Source organism: Typopeltis vanoorti, chromosome 14, assembly GCF_054136105.1.
Source record: "Typopeltis vanoorti isolate ZY-2024b chromosome 14, IOZ_Tvanoo_1.0, whole genome shotgun sequence".
Taxonomy (NCBI): Eukaryota; Metazoa; Arthropoda; class Arachnida; order Uropygi; family Thelyphonidae; genus Typopeltis; species Typopeltis vanoorti.
The window spans coordinates 115,074,437-115,096,868 of record NC_143562.1 but is presented as its reverse complement, the minus strand read 5'-3'; the positions used below and the strand labels follow the sequence as shown (position 1 = coordinate 115,096,868).

Sequence of the window (22,432 nt, the reverse complement as noted above, 5' to 3'; positions counted from 1 at the left end):
CCGAGTTTCGTACCCAGCTATTAAAAACATAAAGGGATTTTCCATCTCCCTTTCTATTAACATGTTTGCTGGTAAAATAGCCTTTCGGCTTATTAAATTAGTAATTAACATTAAATATAGGAGTACACCACTTCGGCAATTCAATAGTAGAGGTATGTAAGTTCTTGTTCACTTAAAACCTTGATATTCCAGGTCTACCTACTCACTAATGAGACCTCAAAAAAGGTTGAAACTGGGTAGTGACCTCTTCTCACAATGTAAAACAATATATATACATCTCTTGGGAGCTGGGTTTTACATTATGAAAGAATGTTAAAGTGAGTGAGGGAGCTTGCTCCACCTTTGCATGGAGTTGCCCTGGTGTTGTACTATCCAAGTGATAATTTTTACTTGGGCCTGCCGATAGTTTTTTCGGCATGAAACTCTATGGATTACAATGGATTTCGATCCGAGTTTCGTACCCGGCTATTAAAAACATAAAGTGATTTTCCATCCCCCTTTCTATTAACATGTTCGCTGGTAAAATAGCCTTTCGGCTTATTAAATTAGTAACAATACTTGCTATTTAATCAGATATACTGTCAAATTCTATTATGCTGTTCTTCAATTTTTTGTTGATCATGAATCCAATTCCACTGATTCTTCCCTTATCTCGGCCTCTATAATATAGTATGCCTCCGTTTTTTAATTAAGAATTTCTTCACCATTATGTGTAACTTCACACAGTCCGAGAATGTCCCATTTTAGTCGCTTTAGCTCTTCAGTTAGTTCAGTTAGCCATGCTTCACTGCTCAGAAGTCCTACAGTTTAAAGTTCCAAGTCTGGTTATGCTGGGATTCTTAGCACCCTCTGCCTTCATGTTTAACTGCCTGTTGCCGTAGGTAGTAACAATTTGGCCTCTGGGGAATGAAGACCATTTTATTTCTGTTTGATTCATCTTGGAAGAGTAGGCCTTAAATTCACCACGCTGCCGCACTGCAGATTGGTGAATGGCAATATGTTCACATGGGATCAACAGTCCCAAAACCACTGATCCATGGCTCTTTATTCAGTATATTCAGAGCTGCCCTGATATCCAATGGGCAATAGTCAGGGTTCCCCCCCCCCCCCCATCTGCAACCTAGGGGATACTCTCAGTTTCCTGTGGGAGCCTAATGTGTATATATAAGTAAATAATTAAAAATTAATACCATTAAATAATTAAAATGAATATCCGGAAAAATGATATACTTGAGGAATCCGTAACACAGTGATGATGTGTGATACTACTTTTAGACGTTGGGTTGGAAGTAGTTCCTGCATGCATCCAAATGCTTGCTGTCACTGAGCTTTCATTGGTGGGTGTGCTAGAAGAGATACTTGAGGTGGGTGAAGACAAATGTGCAAGAGTCCTTTTAGTTTTCCAGAACAAAAGTATATACACACACACACACATATATATATATATGGGTTGGACAAAATAATGGAAACAGTACGATATTTAGGAATAGAATTGTTTGTCTTGGCTACATTGAAAAAAGTTATGGTGGCAGTACTAGTACTAAACTGTTCTTATTTTGTTTACTCTCTGTAGTCCACCAGCAAGTTCATTAGTGATTCTACTAAGTGATACCTCGTGTTAAAAAATCAGAAAATGGGAGACTTATCCAACTTTGAAAGAGGACAAATCATTGGTGCACATTTAGCTATAGCATCAGTGACAAAAACTGCCACATTATTAGGTGTATTGAGAACAACAGTTTCTAAGGTTATGTCAGTATAAACAGATCATGGCAAGACAACGTTATCTCAGAGAAACAGTAGGAAAAATAACAGAAAGAGATTGTCAGAAGCTGAGAAGGATTGTTTTGAAAAATTGCTTGCATACTGCAGCACAGGTGATAGCAGAACTGAATATTCATTTTGAAGAACCTGTTTCCCTGAAAAATTTGCTTAACTTCTGATTACTGAAAAGAATGCTCAGATGCTTAAATGATGGTGTCACAACCATCATACATGGACATTAGAAAATTGGAAACGTGTGATGTGGTCAGATAAGTCAGCTTTTAGCTGTGGATGAGTTTACATTTGGAAAAACACCAAAGAAGCCTACAATCTGGAATGCATGGTTCCAACAGTAAAGTGCGGGGTGATTCTGCGATGGTCTAGGCCAGGGGTCTTCAACCTTTCAGACAGTGCAGGCCGCATTAAAAATTTCAACGAAGCCCGTGGGCCACTAAGCTATACTGCGGTATTTAGAATTGTAATATGCTTTCCAGATTCACAGGGAACGATGTGCATTTGATACTTTACATAAAATTCTATAAAAATTAACAATCTCAGCTTTAAGAGCTTAGGTAGGAGTCGGGTTCATGATAAGTAATTACAATCCGTACTTGAAAAAAGATAATTTAATGAAGAAAACATTCATTTTTTACAATGTCAATGGGAAACTTGGCGCTTTCCCTTGACCAGCTTGCCAATGTTGGCATCAGTGTTGGAAGTCGCTATGTGCACAGTATTCTGGACATGTTGGTCCATTATCTGAGTTCTTGTGTTGGATTTCACAAGCTTCATTCTGGAGAAGAACTGCTCACATAAGTGTGTGCTTCCTAACAAAGAGCACATCTTCAAAGCATGCCAGCGAAGATTAGGGAATATGTCCTCAGAAATGTAGTCTTTGCAAAATGTAAGCAAGGGCACATTTGAATAATTTTTCTCTCAAAGAAGAGTCATTTTGGAGTTCAAGCAGCTCCATTTGTACTGAGCCTGGCATTTTGGCAGCATTGACACTGAATGGCATTGAAAATAAATCTAAAGAAGACTGTTGGTTATGAAAATCACTAAATCCCTCTTTGAACTCACTTTGAAACATGGCTAATTTTTGTAGTGTATTCATCAAGAGACGTTGGACTCAGTGAGAAGCTGAAAATGAGTTGTCATTTTTTGCGAGTTGTGCCTCCCAAAGTTTGAGTTGGCCACAAAAGCATTGATGTGATCAAATCGAGTGTGCACCATTTGATCTTTGGATTGTAGCCGCGTATTTAGGTCATTCATATGCGACGAGATGTCGGTCACAAAGGCAAAGTCTGTCATCCAGTTTGGTTTGGTAAATTCCGCAACCAGATTCCCCTTGGTTTGCATGAACTGCTGTATTTTGCTCCTTAAGTCAAAGACTTTTAAGAATCTTCCCTCTGCTCAACCAACGCAGATCACTATAATAAACCACATCGCCGTGATCCGCTTTGCGCTCTTGGGTCAAAAACTCTTGGAATTGATGATGATTCAATCCTCTTGCCCTAATAATGTTGATGACAGTCACAATAACTTTCATGACATTCTCAAATCCAATAGTTTTTGTGCACAAATTCTCCTGGTGGATTAAACAGTGGTAATAGACTAAATCTTTTCCTTCTAGTTCTGGTTCTTTCCCACCATAGCAAGGGCATCATCAGTTACCACACTCTTGAGGTTGGTTAAGCTGAGGTCAAAAGGCTGGAGCGTTTTCTTGGCAGCTTCAAGAATATCTGTGCCTTTCATCATTCCCTTCATAGGTACGAGCGCTAGCAGTTCTTCTGTCACATTGAATTGTTTATCAATGCCATGGACAAAGATAGCCAGTTGTGCTGTATCCTTCACATCTGTGCTCTCATCTAAAACGAGTGAATATGACGTAAATTCAGACAACCATTTTTTTAAAGTTCCTTCAATGTCATTGGCAAGTTCTTCGACACGTTGTGCTACAGTTACCCCAGACAATCTCGGTTTTTAAAAACTTCCTTATTATTTGGGCATAGAATATCCCCAGCAATGATGAGACACTCTTTCAGAAACTCTCTGTCCAAGAAGGCTTTTGATTTTTTAGTAATTTTTTTCAGCTATTACATAACTTACTTTGACGCATGCTTTGCTCTCTTCCCTCTGCCTTTTAAACGTACCCTGCTGGCATTTTAAATCAGTTTGGAGATGGTTGACTTTGTCCAATCAAAGTCTCCCTTGAAGGTGATCAAAATTGGATGCATGCTTTGTCTCATAGTGTCGTTTTATATTGTATTCTTTTGATACTGACACGGACTCACGACAAATTAAACACACTGACTTATCGTCGATCGGCACAAAAAAGTACAAATTGGTCCACTTTTCATTAAAAACCGACAAGAATCACCTGATTTACACTTTTTACTCATAGATGCCATAGTGATGGAAGGTGAACGCAAAAAATAATCCAAAATTGACGTGTAACAGTTATTATCCACTGAATATGTCTTGCACTAATGAAAAACATCTGGCAGTATAAAACCACAAAGGCTATGGCTGACATGACAAACCTGCATGTGCTTATACACGAATATCACACTGTTCACGACTGACTGACTGACTGTGGATGAGGTCCTCTTGTATTTATATGAAAATAACGAAGTATCGAGAACCTTTGAGATGTATCTGGAAGACACTAGACAGCATACTCGAATGACTTACTGCTTCAGCCATCTACCTGTGACGTTAGTACTAGTACTTAAGTATCGCTTGGCGCTGGTAGACGGCTGAAGAAGCATGTCTATTTAATATTTATTTTTATAGGATTTTATGTAAAGTATCAAATGCATAGCATTCCTTGCAAATCTGGAAAGCATCTTACAATACCGCAGTATTCTAAATACCGCAGTATAGCTTAGTGGCCTGTGGGTTTCATTGAAATTATTTTTTTATTTAATCGCATTTTAATGTTAAGTAGTTATTTTTTCAAAATGGCCTGCGAGCCACGGCAAAGAGCTCTGCAGACCACAGGTGGCTCGTGGGCCAGGCGTTGAAGACCCCTGGTCTAGGTAGTACTGTGGTATTCTGTTGATCTGTTATTATTATTATTACTACTATTATTATTCAGGCCTTCATGGAGTCAAAAGCTTCATTGTGGGATGTCCTTTCTAAAAAACACAAAGTCTATCAAGACTCATTGTGGGAGGTTCCTCCTAGGAAACACAATGTCTATCATACCACTCATTGACCGTTCTCGCTCTCTCCACTCTATCAGGCAATGCATTCCATGGTTCAGCCATCCTCCATGCAAAGAAACCACTTCTCACCCCTCTTGCTCACAGTTTCCTTCCATAACTTCATGGATGGCCCTTTGTCATCACTCCTTCCCGCTGTTCAACCACGTTAAAGAACTGCCCAGTATGAACCCTGTAACTACCTCTCAACAGTTTAAAAATCTCAGTCATATCACCTCTCCTTCTATTCACCAAACTCTGCAGTCCACATTCCCTCAGCCATCCTCATAACTTAAATTGTACAGGCCTGAAACCATCTTTGTTATCCGCCTTTGTACCGTTTCCACAGTTAATTTATCCCCTTGAAATCCTGGGGACCAAATCTGAGAACAATAGTCTGAGTGTGGTCTGATCAGAGTCTTATACAACGGAATGATAACTCTTTTATCTCTGCAGTTCAGTGCTCTTCTCATTATTGTAGCAATCCTCTGTGTTACCTTCATCACCTTTGCAATATGTCCCCTAAATTTCAGGTTTTTATCAATCATTAACCCCAGATCTCTTGTCTCCCCTACTTCCTCCACTGTAGCTTCTCCCATAGAGTATGCAGCGTTCCATCGATGTGTTCCAAACCTTAAGACCTTACATTTTGCTGCATTAAACCAGTACCCCCATTCATTTTCCGATCCCATCTGTCTTGCTGATTCAAATCCTTTTGCAGGGCTACTATTACTAATAACTCTTCCCAGCTTCGCATCATCCTCAAACAACTGAATATCCTCCTGCAATCCACTGACAATGTCATTGATGTAAAGGTAAAACAATATAGGTCCCAGTACTGATCCCTGTGGGACTTCACTTGTAACCCTCTGCCTCCTTGAAACTGCCCCACCATACTCTCTGATACCTGTCGGACAGCCAATCCTGAATCCAGTTGACCAACCTGACATCTAGACCCATGTGCTGCAACTTAAATATCAGCTTATCATATGGCACCCTGTCAAATGCCTTCGCTAAGTCCAAGAAAATGGTAGTATATGCCTTTCCCTCATCTACTGCTCTTGTAACTTTATTATAAAAGGCTAGCATATTGCTAAGACAAAAGTGCCCCTTCACAAATCCAGTGACTCTCACAGATAACATTATCCTCGTCTGCCCAATGCTGTATACGGTCCCTCACTAATTTCTCCAAGATCTTAAGAACTACTGATGACACACACAAACTGGCCTATAATTAGACACTTCTAGTCTGCTACCACTCTTACGCAATAGCGCTATCTTACCTTCCTTCCATTCCCTGGGCACCTTTCCCGTAGCCAGACTTTCAGTGAAAAGCCAGGTCAAAGGAGATGTCAGTTCTTTAGCACATTCTCTCAGAACTCGTGGTGAAATATCATCCAGTCCCACAGCTTTACTGACATCCAGAGTACTCAGTATTTGGAACACACTCTCCTCCTGCACCTCTAAACCCCGAACCTGCCTTTCTCTCCAGTATTAAAATTTACTCCTCCAGGATGAAATACTCCAATAAAGTGTTCATTTAACAATTCCACTCTGTCCTCTGCATCAGTCACTCTATTCCCATTTTTATCCCACAGTGTCATTCTTCCACAGTCATTTCTGCTCCTACTGGCCACATAGCTAAAAAATTCCCTAGGATTTTCTTTGGATCTTAGGGCCAATCTCGTCTCATATTCCAGTTTCACCTTCCTTACTATACTAGTCACTCTCCTGGTCTGTGTCTTATATTCTTCATGCATCTTCTCTTCCCTTGTCTCCTTATATCTCTTCCATAGCCTCTTTTTCGTATGCAGTTCCTGTTTAATATTGTTTGTCATCCACTTTATTTCAAATTCTGTCCTCATCTTGACTCGTGGAATACAGCTTACTATTGCTGCTAACAAATATTCCTTTACAATTTCCCAAGCACTAATGATATCTCGTAATTCCAATTCCTCCCTCCATGAAACTTCCCCAAGTTGACGTCTATTACTTTTCATGGCAGAATTAATTTGGACACTGTAATGTCCAAATAATTACTGTAAGTGATTATTTGGACATTTTGATTAATCAAGTACCTTCTGTGAACCAAACATTATTTCCAAACAACAATGCAGTATTCCAAGACGACGATTTCTCCCCATTCAGACAACTTGGACTGTACAATTGTGGTTTGAAAATCACGGTAAATTTCAACATTTTCCCTGGCCAGCACAGTCACTAGATTTGAACATTACTGAACTACTACAGTCAGTTTTGGAGGCCGGAATAAGAAACAGATTTCCACCTTCAATGTCTTTAAAACAACTTGAAGATGTTCTTCAAGAAGAACAGTACAAAATTCCACCAGAAACTATTCAAAACTTGTGTCCATTCCAAGAAAAATTCAGGCTGTACTTAGGCCAAAGGGGGTCCAACACCATATTAATAAAGAAATGTGTATGTATAACAAGTGTTTTCATTATTTTGCCCATATCGTAGGCATATATTCTAAATGAAATTCAGTAAAGCAAACTAGCCATAATAATAAACTATTCCTGTAGTTCACTATCACTGTAATAAATTTTTTGGGACTAGAGGAATACTTTATTGTTATGGTACTTTATTATTACTGTAATATGCCTGTGGGGATATTGATAGGATTTTTGGTAGTTTGTTGCAATATATGAGTTTGTTATAATAAGAATATAAGTTTACTTTAATTAGTGTATGTGATATTGAGTCAAAGTTATTTCTATTTTAGGAACTACTGGATGCACTCAATTCATTATCAACCTTTTTTTATGAAAATAGCCTTCGCACTCGCCGTAGTTTGAGAGGAGATATTGAAAAAAGAAGCTTAGCCATCAATGAAAAATTTGTGCAGGCATTGAGAGAAGTAAAAGAGGTAAATTAAAGACCTATATTTAAATTTAGCCTTGGGTAGTAGCAGATGGAGGTGGTTTGTTTGATGGCTGTGATTGTGTGTGTGAATGGCAGTTGAAAGTAGAATGTGTGAGAGAGAAATAGAACTGCTGAGGAAGGAGATAGAAGGAATGACAACTGAGTTGAGGTGGGTGAATGAATCTTGGGAGGATAGTGAGGTTGTCTAATGTGAGAGGAAGAAAAGTAGGTGTAAGAGAACGTCGTCAGAGTGCAAGGGAGAGAGGAAGGTGAAAGAATGGGAGAGAGAGCATGAAAACAAGGGATAGAGAGGTGAGAGGGAGAGAAAAGAGAGAGAGAAAGAGATTGTAATCCATAAGAGTCAGGAATGCCAGCGAGAGAATCTCAGTGGAAATAACATTAATGGTTTTGAGAGTATATGGTATGAGATGGATGTTTATAGGATAAGGTGTTTAGTGGGATAAATCTATTTGGAGTTTCATGTATAGAGATTTGATGATATGGACTGTGTAGAGTGCCAGAGGAGTGCCTGGTGAAATGATAGTGTGTGTGGCATTGGCAATGAAGGGAGTGAAAGTGTGGAGGAGATGATACTAATGGTTGGTATGAATGACCTGAGAGGTAGCATGAATCATGTAGCATGACATTTGAGGTTGATATTAGACATAGTGCAGTAGAAATGTGTCCAAGGAAAGATAATAAGCGTGTTGCTGAAGTATGATAATGCAGAGTGGAGGAGAAGAGCAGTGATGATGATGAATGAGATGATAGTGAGAATGTGCAGGAAAAGGGATCTGGAATATGTGGATGTGTGGAGTATGTTTGAGGATAGAAGGAAGTTGTATGCAAGAGATGGATTGCATTTGAATGCAGAAGGACACAGGCATTTGAAGAGACTGTGGTTTTCTGGGCAAGTGAGTGTGTTGGAATAGGGAAACTAGAAATGCATAGATGGAATGTTGCAAGAATGGCGTGATGTGGGAATGGTGGCTTGAGAAATAAGGGGGTGTACATAGAGCCAGGTGGAATATGAGGGGAATACACCCGCTGTCCAAAAAGAAACCAAACTTTTTGAAAATAGAAGAAACTAGTGGCGCCACCTGTTGTATCTTTTTTGTTGTCGAAAGCAGCAACCTTCATTAGTGTTGTGTCAACTGTTTATACATTTGTTTCATTAGAAGCTGAGTTATAGTGCCAAGAGTGACAGTGTGTTTTGATGAACTGTCGGAAAATGAGTTTAAAACAGAGAGCTGCGATTGACTTTTGTTTTAAACTTGGTAAAAGTTTTACCGAAACGCATTAAATGCTTCAAAAAGCATATGGTGATGAATGCTTATCCCATACTCAAGTTTACGAGTGGTTTAAGCGATTTCAAAGTGGTCGTGAGACACTTGAGGATGACGAAAAGCCAGGCCGTCCAAAAACTGGACTGAGCGAAGTTAACATCCAAAAAGTGCATGATTTAATCAAAGTAAAACTGAAATCGCCTGTGAGATTGATTGAAGACGAATTGGGGATTCCAAAATCAACTATGCACAACATTTTGACCGAGAGTTTGGCCTTTTGTAAATTGAATTCGCGATTTCTTCCCCACAAGTTGACCAACGACCAAAAAATGTATCGAATCAAATACTGCAAGGACCTCATTAAAACCACTCGTAAGGACTCAAAGTTCCTTGAAATGATTGTTACCAGTGATGAAATGTGGTGTTTTGAGTATGAGCCTGAAATAAAGTGTTGAGTGGAGACCACCAGAAGAGAGGCATCTGAAAAAAGGCACTTGGAGAAGTCAAAAGTACACAGAGCTGTGTACAAGGGAGTGTGAAACACAGCCAGTCCCCCCCAAGTCAAATTCACTAAGCTGACATCTAAACTCATATGCTGTAACTGAAATATTAGGTTAGTATGTGGCACCCTGTTAAATGCTTTTGTAACATCCAAAAAAATATTCCTTTCTCTCATCCACTGCTCTTGTTACTTTATTATAAAATGCAATTAGATTAGTAAAACAAGAGTGCTCCTTAATAAATCCATGCAGATAATGTATCCATCTGTGAGCAGTGTTAATGTGTTCATGTAAAGTGCTAAAACTCACCTATTTTTAAATATCCTGGGCTTTGGCCAAGCAGAACTTGTTTTCAATTCTGACAGAGTTTGGTATTGTATTGGTGGCTCAACACCTCTTTAAGAAGGCTAACCTGTTTAGCTGGCCTGCCAATTTTAACTTCCATTTACCGAATTGTCATGTCTTGCATACGATATCGTCTCTCCGAGTTTAGCACTATTACATGAACAGATTAACGCTACTTGTATGGAGCTCTCAAAAATACATGCAACTATCAATGCTCTATGCGACGAACTGTGTGTGATGTTTTAAACTCGGAACTGTGGGACAGCATCTCCGACGCAATAGCTAAAAAGAACTCATCGAAGTTAAAAACCAGCACTAGAAAAAATTTGAAATCCTCCAGCATCATTGTTCTACAAAATGACAGCAATTACAATAAGATTGCATTATTGTGAATTTATCATCGGTAGCTCTAACAGATGAAGATGTTAATGCATTAAGTCGAGGACATGATTTTGCCGTTACTCACAGGCAAGTTCCAAATGTCAAAATAATGGCTTCCGTTGAATGAGAGATATACGACCAGCCTTCAGCAACAGCCATTGACATTTGTTTGGATAATAGATAGTATGGTATTTTATTAGTTTCAGATGGAGGAAAAAACAAAAAAAAAAATGCTCGGAATGTCTTGAATAACATTGGTCTTCCAGTTGACCACAATTAAAAAATGAATACATTCCAAATGAAAAATTATAATGCAGATATCATAGTGAGCAGACACAGAGATATTTATTCATAACAATGCATCATGATATAAACATGCACGAAAAGTGTAAATAAATAATTTATTGGTTATTTACATTTTGCTGAATTTCTAGCCACTGCTCTTCAGAATACAAAATACAACTGTAGTAAAACATGCATCTTAATTAAATTGCTGCAAAAACGATTCATATTGTAACCGAAAAGGAGCTAATATGCAATCAAGTCACCTTTCAGTGGTTGAATAAAAACAGAGTTTATTCAGCGAAATTAAGGTAAAATGTAGTCTAGTTGATGAATAGCTGATGCTGATTCTAATAATCTGTAGTGACTTCTGTGCAGCGCAAATGTCTTTTTTTTCTATTTAATCCTATGTTAAGGGGGGGGGGGTTCAGAGCATGGTGTGCTGGTCCAGATTTGCTATACCAGTGATCCTGAATGTAGTTTTTGTGTTCTTAAACACAACTCAACATCACCAGAGTTCAAGATTGATCCTATTAACAAGAATCCTGCATGGCAAACGAATGGAGCTGGTTGAGAAATTAGATAAGTACCAGATCGACATAATAGGGGTGACTGAAAAAAAAAAGACAAAAACTGGTGAAATCATTCTGAACAATAAATAAATACAAAATGTTTTATTCAGGCAATGACAATCAAGGAAAAGAAGAAGTAGCAATAGTATTCAACATTAAATATGAGGCTAATCTTGAATGGAAGGCAGTGTCAAGTAGAGTGATTTGGGCAAATATCAGAATGGGGAACTGGACAATTAAACTTATTTGTGCCTATGATCCAACAGAAGGTTCTACTAAGGTAGAAGTGGAGGAATTTTTTGAGGCTTTAGAGAAAGCAACTGACACAATGAAAAAGGAAAAGTTGGTCATCGTTGGGGATCTAAATAGCAGAGTAGGAAATGATTGTCAGACATACAAAAATATTTTGGGAAAATTTGGAAAAAAAAAGCAAAGCTAATAATAATGGCAAATATCTGTTGGATTTCTGCTCAGGACATGGACTAATTATTACTAACACAATGTTCCAACATAAAAATGTGCACAAATTCATATGCAGAGAAGAGGCAAGGAATAAGAGAAGCCTCATTGACTATGTTATTGATAGTGAGGTATTCTCACTGATGCAGGACACTAGAGTGTACAGAGGATTTGAAATTGAAAATGATCAATATTTAGTCTTGAGCAGGATAAAGTTGTATTTCATATTGAAAAGATGAACATGTAAAAAGTTCTAAAGCAAATAAAACTTCAGCAGTACTCAGATGTGAACTGTAGACAAAAATACACAAACACGATTCAAGAAATATGAAAGAGTTTGAGAACAGCAACCAAACCTTGGAGATTCAGTGGCTAATCTTGAAGAAAACATTGACTGATTCAGCCAGAGAGGCATGTGGTGAGGTTGTCTGCAAGGATAGAATAATCAGAACTCCATAGTGGACGTAGGAAGTTAAAGAGGCATTGAAAGAAAAGAAGAAAGCATATCAAAAGTTCCTGGCAAATAAGTCAGCTTATGCTCTTAGAGAATACAGAGACAAATGTAAGAAAGGTAAACACTGTGTAAAACTAGCTAAACAAAAGTCATGGGAAGACTTTAGTAAGAACATAGAAAATCAATATCAAGAAGATGGCAAGATATTCTGAAGGTTGTTGCAGAAGCTCAGAAATGGAGGAGAGAGTGCAGTGCTGTAAAAGGAATTAGAGATGATAAAGGTTAGGTTAGACATGAAAACAGGAGAAAAAGATATCCTTGAAGTATGGAGTAATTACTTTGAAAAATTGCTAAATGAAACAAGCAGTGATAGCACAGTGATAAAAAACACTGACCAGGCATGCAGTCAGGAATACATATCCATACTTGAAGTAGAAAAAGCCATCAAAGGCTTGAAATGTGGAAAGGCAGCAGGAGTAGATGATATTCAACCAGAAATGCTGAAGTATGGAGGTATAAAAGTCTTACAGTGGCTGCACTGCATAGTTCAGAAGGCATGGACAGAGGGACGAATTCTAGATGATTCGAGTAGCTCTCATAGTATCCATATATAAAAAGGGAATTAAAACTGAATATGAGAATTACAGAGGTATTTCCTTTCTGAGTGTTCCTGGTAAGATTTATTCAAATATACTTGAGAAAAGGTTGAAAAAGGATTGTAGAAGAGAAGCTTGGTGAAGAACAAGCTGGATTCAGGCCAAATACAGGCTGCCAGGATCAAATTTTCACGTTACGATAAATAGTTGAGAAATTGTGGGAATGTAACAAAGATCTGTATTTAAGTTTTGCAGATCTGGAAAAGGCATATGACAAGGTGCCAAGAGAGAAGCTATTCAAAATTGCATGGTGTCATTGGGGCATTATATCAAGCAGTACTTAGTCTTTATTTGAGTTGTAAGTCAGCAGTTAGAATTGAATGAAATACAGGAAAATGGTTTAATGTTAAATCTGGTGTCAGACAAGGATGTACAGTCTGACATCCCCTCTGTTATGCATTATCAATATGGATCACCTTATGAAGGAAAGTGGTATTAAATATGATATCAGAATTGGAGATATTAATGTCAACTCTTTGCTTTATGCAGACGATGTTATACTTCTAAATAAATCTGCTATGTCTGCAAGATTCCCTGACTAAATTGAATAACTGTTGTAATAGATATGATATGAAGGTCAGTAATCAAGACAATAAAAATGGGCAGAAACATTGAAAATATTAACTGCATTATGAATGGAGAACCTGTAGAACAAGTGAAACATTTCTGCTACTTAGGCATGATTTTTATTGAAGATGGTAAATTAAATATGGAAATAGACAACAGAATCAACAAAGCTGGTATGGCAGGAAGTCAACTGAATAAATTTATATTGAATAACAGAGAAATTAGTCGGAACACGAAATTAGCTGTATACAAGACAGTGTTCAAACCAGTTTTAACTTATGGATCTGAGATTTGGGTCAGAAGTAAAACACTTGACTAAAGACTAGAGACTGCAGATATGAGAGTCCTTAGAAAGATTAGGGGCATGAACAGATGGTATCACCGGCAATATCATATTAAAAACGAGGATATTAGGAAAGAACTTGACATTGTCAGCATCCAGGAATGTGTTAACAGAGCTAATCTCAGGTGATATGATCACTTAAAGAAAATGGGTGAGAAGAGATTACCAAAACAAGTGTTCTCTGCTAGGTTGGCACAAAGAGGACCTAGAGGAAGACCAAGATATAGGTGGATTGATATGGTAAAAAGTGCCTTAGAAGATAGAAATATAAATCTGATAATGCTGGAGTCAGTTACAGGTAACTGACTGATTTGGAGGAAAATTGTAGATAGGAAGTTAGTAATGATGTAAATTTTTCATGTAGTACTATCATATTCTGTGCACCCCTTGAGGGCACATGGCAGGAATTTGATGATGATGATGATGTGTTCTTTAAGGCAGATGTTAACAGATCTACTGGTCTGTCCAAAGAAGTCTAAGTTGCATGGAACTTTTATACACTCTAGGATGTGTGTGTGTGAGAGGAATAAGCTGATCCTCTAGTGATCAGATGAATGTTGTGTTGCTATCAGGACGTGTGGTTTTGAAGAAGCATACGGATTAATTATATTTATAAAGAAATTTATCAATATTTTTAGCTGTATTCAGGACATAAGGGATGAAAATAGTTTTTTTGGGATCTTATGTGTCAGAGGGATGGGGGTTTGAGGTATTTTGCTATTTTATGTAACTATTGATTAAAAAAAAAAGGTGTAATGAAGTTAACAGAGTTCTATGCCAAGCAATGCATGATTGGAACAAACAGCTCTTGTTATGTGTATTTTAGGGATATTTTTTTTAATATATCTTACCCACTCATGAAAGGTCACAAGACCTATTCCATGTTTTTGCTGTGTGTATGGAATACTGTAGCATTGGGAAGGATTATGATGATGTTACATTTTTCAGTGTATGTTTCCTGTAAATTGAAAAGGATAGTGAACCATGTGGTAGATGTGTAACTACTGTGTGTGGAAAGGAAGAGTTATTTGTCTCTTTTTCTATTATGAAGTGTATTTTTGGATGTTGGTTAACTGTTTGCCTGTGCTGAAAATGGTTTGATATGTATCTTATGCCGTGTCATCAAATAGCATATCATGTACAGTGTAGAGAGACTGTTGATTTGTGTGTGTGTGTGTGAGTGAGGGCATGCACATAGCATTGTTGAGGTGCTTGGTTTTTTAGGCATTCTGTATAGAAATTTGCTGGGGGAAACATTTCTGTCCTATCTATCTGTTTATATATTTTTTCTCTCCATGAAAAATAACTTTTTGTATGGTGAATTTGATTAATTTAAATATATCAGGGGAAATTTGGCTTAATAAGGTCAAGTGTTTCAGTCAGTGGTGAATTAGTAAACATATCAGAGCATATCATGGTGTCAAATAGAACGGAATTAGATGAAAAAAACAAACAAAAAAAAGGTTCTTTGAAATTCCCATTAATTATAAAGTTTGAATATTCATCTATCATTGTATATAATGTATGTCAAGAGAAAGAAGACTGGCAACCCATTTGCAGAGATGAGAAGACAGACTATATGACAGATACTTGCCTAATAGGGTTTTGTGCCAGACACAATCATATGCCTGACAGATCTCAAGAACATTTATTTAAGATTCTTCAAACTGTCCCATAATTTTTGTTGTAATGTGGATAGCTTAAGAAGAATATCCCTGGTTGAACTATATGAAGGTTGGTATAGAGTACTGAGGGAAATAGTAAATGAAAGTGATGTATAGAGATTCTGCAGGATGATTTGAATAGACCAGCCTATGGTAATAACGGTTATCTTTTCACTGTATCATAGTAGAAAGTGGGCTGAAAGGATTGCAAATCATAGTGAATTGATAGAACTGCATTGCAGGAAAATGATGAGATCAGGGATTTGGTGAGGTGAGTGTCTGTAGCTCAGTTGGTTTAGACAAGCCCTTTGGTTGAAAAGACCTAGGTTTCAATCTTGTCTATGATACTTTTCAATCAAATGGTGAATTAGCTGGTCTCACATGGGTTTAGAAGGTTTTTTCCTCTCTGAAATGTGTTTTTTTTTTCCCCTTAGAACAAGCAAACCACCGGGAACACACAATTTTACAGATATAAAATACTTATCCCTACATGGATGCAGCAAAATAATGGCAAGCTGGCTGCATTAAATTGCCAAAATCCCCTAAATCAAGGGGGCATCTCAGCCTTGGATGGATGGTGTGCGGATTGTTGGAATTAATGGAATATGTTCCGAAAGCAAATAAATTAGCACCAAATATCACATCTCTGATTTTTGTGTTTCTGTTGTATTGGTGTATTTCATATTTTTTTTGAAATATTACAAAAGCTGTGCAGTAAAAAGGCACCAAAAACAGGCAAGAATAGCGAAGCATCAAAATGGAACGCTAACATACGATGGTGGTCTAAAAAGTTCTCGGCCTAACAATGAAAAAACGAATTAATAATTTCAATTTTTTTTTTATTCCAGCAATGCTCCAGCATCATTATCCTGTTCCTGTAGTCTGCAAAATACCCCTCTACAACTGCAGTCACTTCTTGATTCGAAGAAAAACGCTGACTAGCGAGGAAGAGTTTGTTTTGGGAAGAGATAGAAGTCAGAGGGAGCCAAATCTAAGGAATAGGGTGGATGATACAACAATTCATATTGCAGATCCCTTAATTTTCCCATTGCCAAAACTTTTACCTTTGTGGGCAGGTGCATTGTCCTGATGAAAGATGAATTTTTTCTTCTGCAAACCGGGTCTTTTCTCATGAATTTTTTTGTCTAGTCTGGTTAAAAGATCGGAATAATATTCCCCGGTTATTGTTTTACCCTTTTCAAGATAATTAATAAACAAAATGCCTTTAGCATCCCAAAACACCGATGCCATGACCTTTTCTGCTGATGGAACTGACTTTGTTTTCTTTGGCGCTGAACAACCGGCTTTTGTCCACTGTTTTGACTGCTGTTTGGATTCTGGTGTGTAATGGTGAATCCAAGTCTCATCCATAGTAATAAATCGCTGCACAAAATCAATTTTATTCTTGTTAAAACGCTCCAAGCACTGTTCAGAGATTTTCATGCAAGTGCGTTTTTGATCTGCTGTGAGCAAGCGTGGCACCCATCTTGCACAAAGTTTTTTCATTTGCAATTCTTCGTGCAAAATACATGTTCTTTTGAATTGCCTATAGTCTCAGCAATTTCACACACTTTGACTCGCCAGTCATCCAATAATACCATATTGTGCATTTTATTAATGATTTCTGGTGTTGTTACACGTTTTGGACATCCTTCACATGGATCATCTTCAAGGCTGGCAGAGCCACGTTTAAACTCAGGAGCCCATTTCTTAATTGTTGAAATGAGGAGAAGAGTGCCCATAAACTTTTATGAACTTCAAATGAATTTCTTTTGGTGTTAAACCTTCTTTTACAAAGAATTTTATAACTGCACGATACTCAATTTTATCCATTTCTAGGGATACAGACAACACTTTTGCTTCAGACAGTTGTATAAAACAAACTACTTGATAAAATGACTTGCAATTTCACATGGAATGTTATGACAGATGTACCTACTTAGAAAAAAAAAATCTTCTGATAGTGTCGCCATCTATGGTCGAGGCCAAGAACTTTTCAGACTACCCTCATATTGAGAACAAGGTGAATTTGAGAACAAGGAAGCTTTCCCTGTTAAAGAGAAATGTCAGGATTTTGAATAGGAATTAACTTTTTAAAAATCTCAAGATTAAAACACTTTATTAGACAGACAGTGTGGGAATTACAAAAATTAAGGGGTGTTTAGAGGCATAGGAAGGACAAGAAAGTTAAGCGGCAGAAGGACAGCATACAGTGAACTGAAACAGGTAAGATATTAAGTAATGACAATCGGGTAAGTTGAACATGTAAAAGAAGAATGCTATTTGCTATGCTGATTTCATCATACAACGTGCCACTGATGACTGTTAGTGTTTTCCTGAAGCAAAAATTAAAAATATAGCAAATACATTTAAAAACAATGGTCAAGTGAAAGAAATCATAGTTCTTGTAAGTACAAACAAAAGACGTACTGTTAGAGAGCTCCTGAAAGATTTGTGATTTTTGTTGATTTATTAAATGTTTTCTTAGATTTAATTGTGTATTTTTAGTATATTATTGTAGTTTATTAGTGTAGTTATTGTACTAAAGTGTTTTATAACATAATTTCAGAGAAATTATTAGTTTTTACTACTCTTGAAAATGGCGCCAAAAACTTGTCGTAACAAGGCAGTGACTAAAGCTTGCTAAAGTTGCTACTGAGGAGAACATTTGTCTTGAACAAAAACACTGCTGCAGTGATGATAATAATTTATCTGAGAATATGCTGACATTAGAAATAGCTCGGTTGAAAGAAATTTTTAGGAAATCGACCAGGGAATTGGAAAAGGTGGAAAAACGTTTGTTTAATCTTTGACAGGATAAGAAAAAGGATGAGAACAACAACAGGTAGGAAAATACTGAACTTTGTAATCAAAATATTAATAACAACAAGATAAGTCAGTTAATATCTAAGAAAAAAGAGGTAATATGGTATGGTGACTCAATTTTAAAATTTGCGCTTGCCGACGAGGTCACCATTTCTAGTTTCCCGGGAGCGAAAATTAAAAATATGAAAAACGTAATTGAAAACCAAAAAAGAAATGTAAAAGAAATGGTAGTGCTGGCAGGTACAAATAATTTAAGTGGTTACAAACATAGTATGAGAGAAGATATGAAAGGTCTGTTGGAAGAAGCGAGAAAGAAATGTGAAAGAGTAAAAATTGTAGGATTACTACCTAGATATGATAGTACTGAGTTAAGAAGGAGGGTGATGATAGCAAATGATTTGTTAAAGAATGATGGTCTGCACTTGAATTCATTTGGCATCAGAAGCCTAGAGAAATTACTTCTTGGTATGAGATTTAATGCAGAGAGTCAGGGAAACTAGATTATCAAGGGAGAAATGGGGAAAATGTGTGTGAAAGTTCAGCTATGGTTATACAAACGTGATAAAGATATAAATGCCTTTGAACATGGTTATGTATGTGGCTAAGGAGTGGAAAAATGTGCTTTGGGTTCGGACCTTTTAAGTATGTCTGGGGAGGGAAAAGAGAAAATTCTAGAACAAGACCAAATACATTGCATATCTAATTATAAGAGTAGGCTAGGTTGTAATTTATTATGTCTATACACAAATGCCAGGAGCATAAGAAACAAAGGGGTTGAGTTTGTTGCTTTATTGAATACAATGTGGCCTAAGATTGTTGCCATTAGTGAAACCTGGCTATCAGAATCAGATATGGTAAGTGGGATCGGACTGGTAAGTGGAATCAGATATGGTTCCACTTACCAGTCCTTTTAAGACTTTCGGACCTTTTAAGTATGTCTGGGGAGGGAAAAGAGAAAATTCTAGAACAAGACCAAATACATTGCATATATGATTATAAGAGTAGGCTAGGTTGTAATTTATTATGTCTATACACAAATGCCAGGAGCATAAGAAACAAAGGGGTTGAGTTTGTTGCTTTATTGAATACAATGTGGCTTAAGATTGTTGCCATTAGTGAAACCTGGCTATCAGAATCAGATATGGTAAGTGGGATCGAGTGTAACGGATATACTATTTTTAGGAATGATAGAAGAGATAGGAGAGGAGGAGGAGTGTTACTAATGATATCAGATGACTTAAGTCCAGTTAGGGTAGAAATACAGGAATATCTTGTATAGCGTGGTTTTGAACAATGCGGGTTTTGGTCTAACGCGGCTTTTATTATTACACTTATTGTTATTACACTAACATTGTCAACACTAACCGGCGACTCCCGGGTGCCGCAAGTGACAGTCGAGAGCCACGTTTATGCAGTAGTTATTCGATTGGCTCTCATGTAGACACGTTCTTTCCCCGTGGCATTTTATTATTTACGTTAATATTAGTATTTAATTTTTTTTTATTATTTAAGTATGAGTGAAAAGAGATGAAACAAACAAGACACTGTTGGAGTAACAAAAAAACGCAAGTGGTTGACATTAGAGAAGAAACTTGAAATTATAAAATGTCATGAGAATGGTGCTTCGTTTGCTAAAATAGCACGTGAGAATAAAATGAATGAGCCATCTGTATGAACAATTATTCAGAGCAAAGAAAAGATTAAACAGCATGGAATGAGCACCGCTTATATTCAAAAGTGATCACGAGAAATCGATCTTCTACAATGGAAAATATGGATTGCCTTCTAATGATCTGGATTGAAGATTGTAATCAGAAAAAGATTCCTTTGAGTCAAATGATAATCCAGGCAAAAGCAATAAGTCTATATGACAAAATAAAAGAAAATGAAAGCAAAAATAAAGGAGGTACAACCAGTGAAGCTTTTATAGCAAATCCTGGTTGTTTCTACTATATCAAAAAGCATATGGGACTCCATTATGTAAGAATCCAAGGTGAAAGTGCAAGTGTAGACGCTAAAACTTCAGAATTATTTCCCAATGAATTGAAGGAGCTTATTGAGAAGGAAGGCTACACAGATGATCAAATTTTTAATGCTGACGAGACTGGCTTGTTTGGAAAAGAATGGCATCATGCACATTTCTGGCAGAGAAGGAAAAAACACAAGCTGGGTATAAAGTGTCAAAAGACCGATTGGCACTTTTACTAGGAGGTAATGCATCAGGTGATTTAAAATTGAAGCCACTGCTAGTGTACAGAGCGGAAAACCCAAGAGCTCTTAATTTAAGGGCTTTACAAAGAACAATTTACCTGTTCATTGGCGTTCGAATAAAAAAGCATGGGTGACTCATTCACTTTTTGAAGACTGGTTTAAAACTTGTTTTTGCCCTGAAGTTAAAAGCTATTGTAAAAAGAATGATATTCCTTTCAAAATTTTGCATTTATTAGACAATGCGCAAGGCCATCCAACTCTATTGACTGACTGAGATGAAAATGTCAAGATTCATTTTTTCCTTCCAAATACAACATAAATTCTGCAGCTGATGGATCAAGGCTTTATCTCCACTTTCAAGGCTTACTATTTAAGAAGAACTTTTTCTCAAGCTATTAAAGCTACAGCAGAAGAAGATTCTTGGACTTTGAGTGAATTTTGGAAGAAATTTAACATAAAAGATGCCATTCAAAATATTTATGAATCTTGGCAAGAGGTGACTCAAAGCAACATGAGAGCCGTATGGCATAATATCTTGCTGCATTGTTCAAAGGACTTTGTTGCCTTTGCAACACAGAAAGAGGAAATCTCAACAGAAATTGTGCAGATGGGCAAAGATCTTGGTTTTACAAGTTTAGATTGTAACAATGTGAACGAATGTATTGATTCTCATTCAAATGGATGATGAAAGCCTTTTGGAGTTGGAACAACAACGAGCCTATGAAGCAGAAGAAGACGAAGATGACCCCACTGATGTCAGGGTTGAAGAATTTTCCCTTGCTGACCTTTCAACTTTTGTGAGAAAAATGGACAAAGCTTCCGACTTTCTCATAAATGCCGACCCGAATTTGGAAAGAAGCATCAAAGTGAGACAAAGTCTCAATAATGCCATCAAATGCTACAGAGATCTAGTACTTGAAGAGACAAAGAAGACAAGGATGGTTCAACGAACACTAAAAGACTACTTTAGTAAAACGTAAATAACTGTATGCTAAAATTGAAGTAATATTTGTTTTGTTTTCTACAACTTTTATATCAATTTAAAAGGATTTTATTTGTTATTTAGTTAATAAAAATAACAATTTATTTTCATTTTTAAACATTTTTATTATCCTAAATTTTTGTAATAAACTAATTAAATTGAAAACCTTTATAAATAGACCTCAAACAACATGGTTTTGCATAGGGCGGACGCTTCTTTTGAACCAAGCACGTGAGACACTCCTATACAAGGTATTCCTGTACAAGAAAACAATGAAGGTAACAGTGTCCCATGTAGCGATGAGTTTGAGTCTATTTGGGGTGGAGGTTAACAGAATGAAATATATCGTGGGGTGTTGCTACAGACCTGGCAGCTCAGTTGTAGGGGACGAACAAATGCATCGCCAATTTAGCGTTATGGGTACCAAGTGATGGGTGACTTTAATTTTCCAAACATTGATTGGGTAGAAGAGAAATCTCACGATCAGAAAGAACAGGAATTTATTGAATTGTTGCGAGATAACTTTCTCAAGCAGCATGCGAAAGAAGGAACTCTAGGTCAAAAAGTGTTGGATTTGCTCATAGTATCAGAAGGGATCTCTATCAAGAATATGGCTATTTTACCACCAATTGGTGACAGTGATCATGCTGTTCTTTCTTGGGAAGTATCTACTTGTATTGACGCTTTGATTAAATCAGGCTACATGCTGAATTACAAAGCTGAAAATTATGATCAACTTAGAAGAATACCATGTTTGGTCCCATGGTATCAGTTACTGAATGGAAAAAATGTCAGCAATGCATGGGAATCTTTGAAAAGTGCTTGAATGAGGAGGTATCTGAATGTATCCCTAGTGTTCGAAAAATAAATAGGTTGGGAGTTAAATGGATGTGCAGCCTTATTAAGCTAGAGGTCCACAAGAAGAAGAAGATGTGGAAAGAATATCATGAGAATAAGAGTTATGAAATATATAAAGCTCAGGCCTGAAAAGTAACGAGTATTGTGAGAAAATTTAAAACGGAGTATGAAAAGAAATTGGCCATGCAAGCTA

At 37.1% G+C, this 22,432-nt stretch overlaps 1 protein-coding gene across 4 annotated transcripts in view; it reads left to right on the top strand.

Moving 5' to 3' along the window:
* Cog6 (conserved oligomeric Golgi complex subunit 6) overlaps nt 1-22,432 on the top strand; it is a 596,080-nt gene that overhangs the window by 40,038 nt on the left and 533,610 nt on the right. For 3 of the 4 annotated variants that reach the window (XM_090403681.1, XM_090403680.1, XM_090403683.1), the window contains exon 2: nt 7,714-7,857. In XM_090403681.1, the coding sequence (XP_090259807.1) occupies nt 7,714-7,857 (144 nt within the window). Of the gene's footprint in view, nt 1-7,713; nt 7,858-17,958; nt 18,208-22,432 lie in introns of those variants that run through there. The other variant, XM_090403684.1, reaches the window with a different exon arrangement.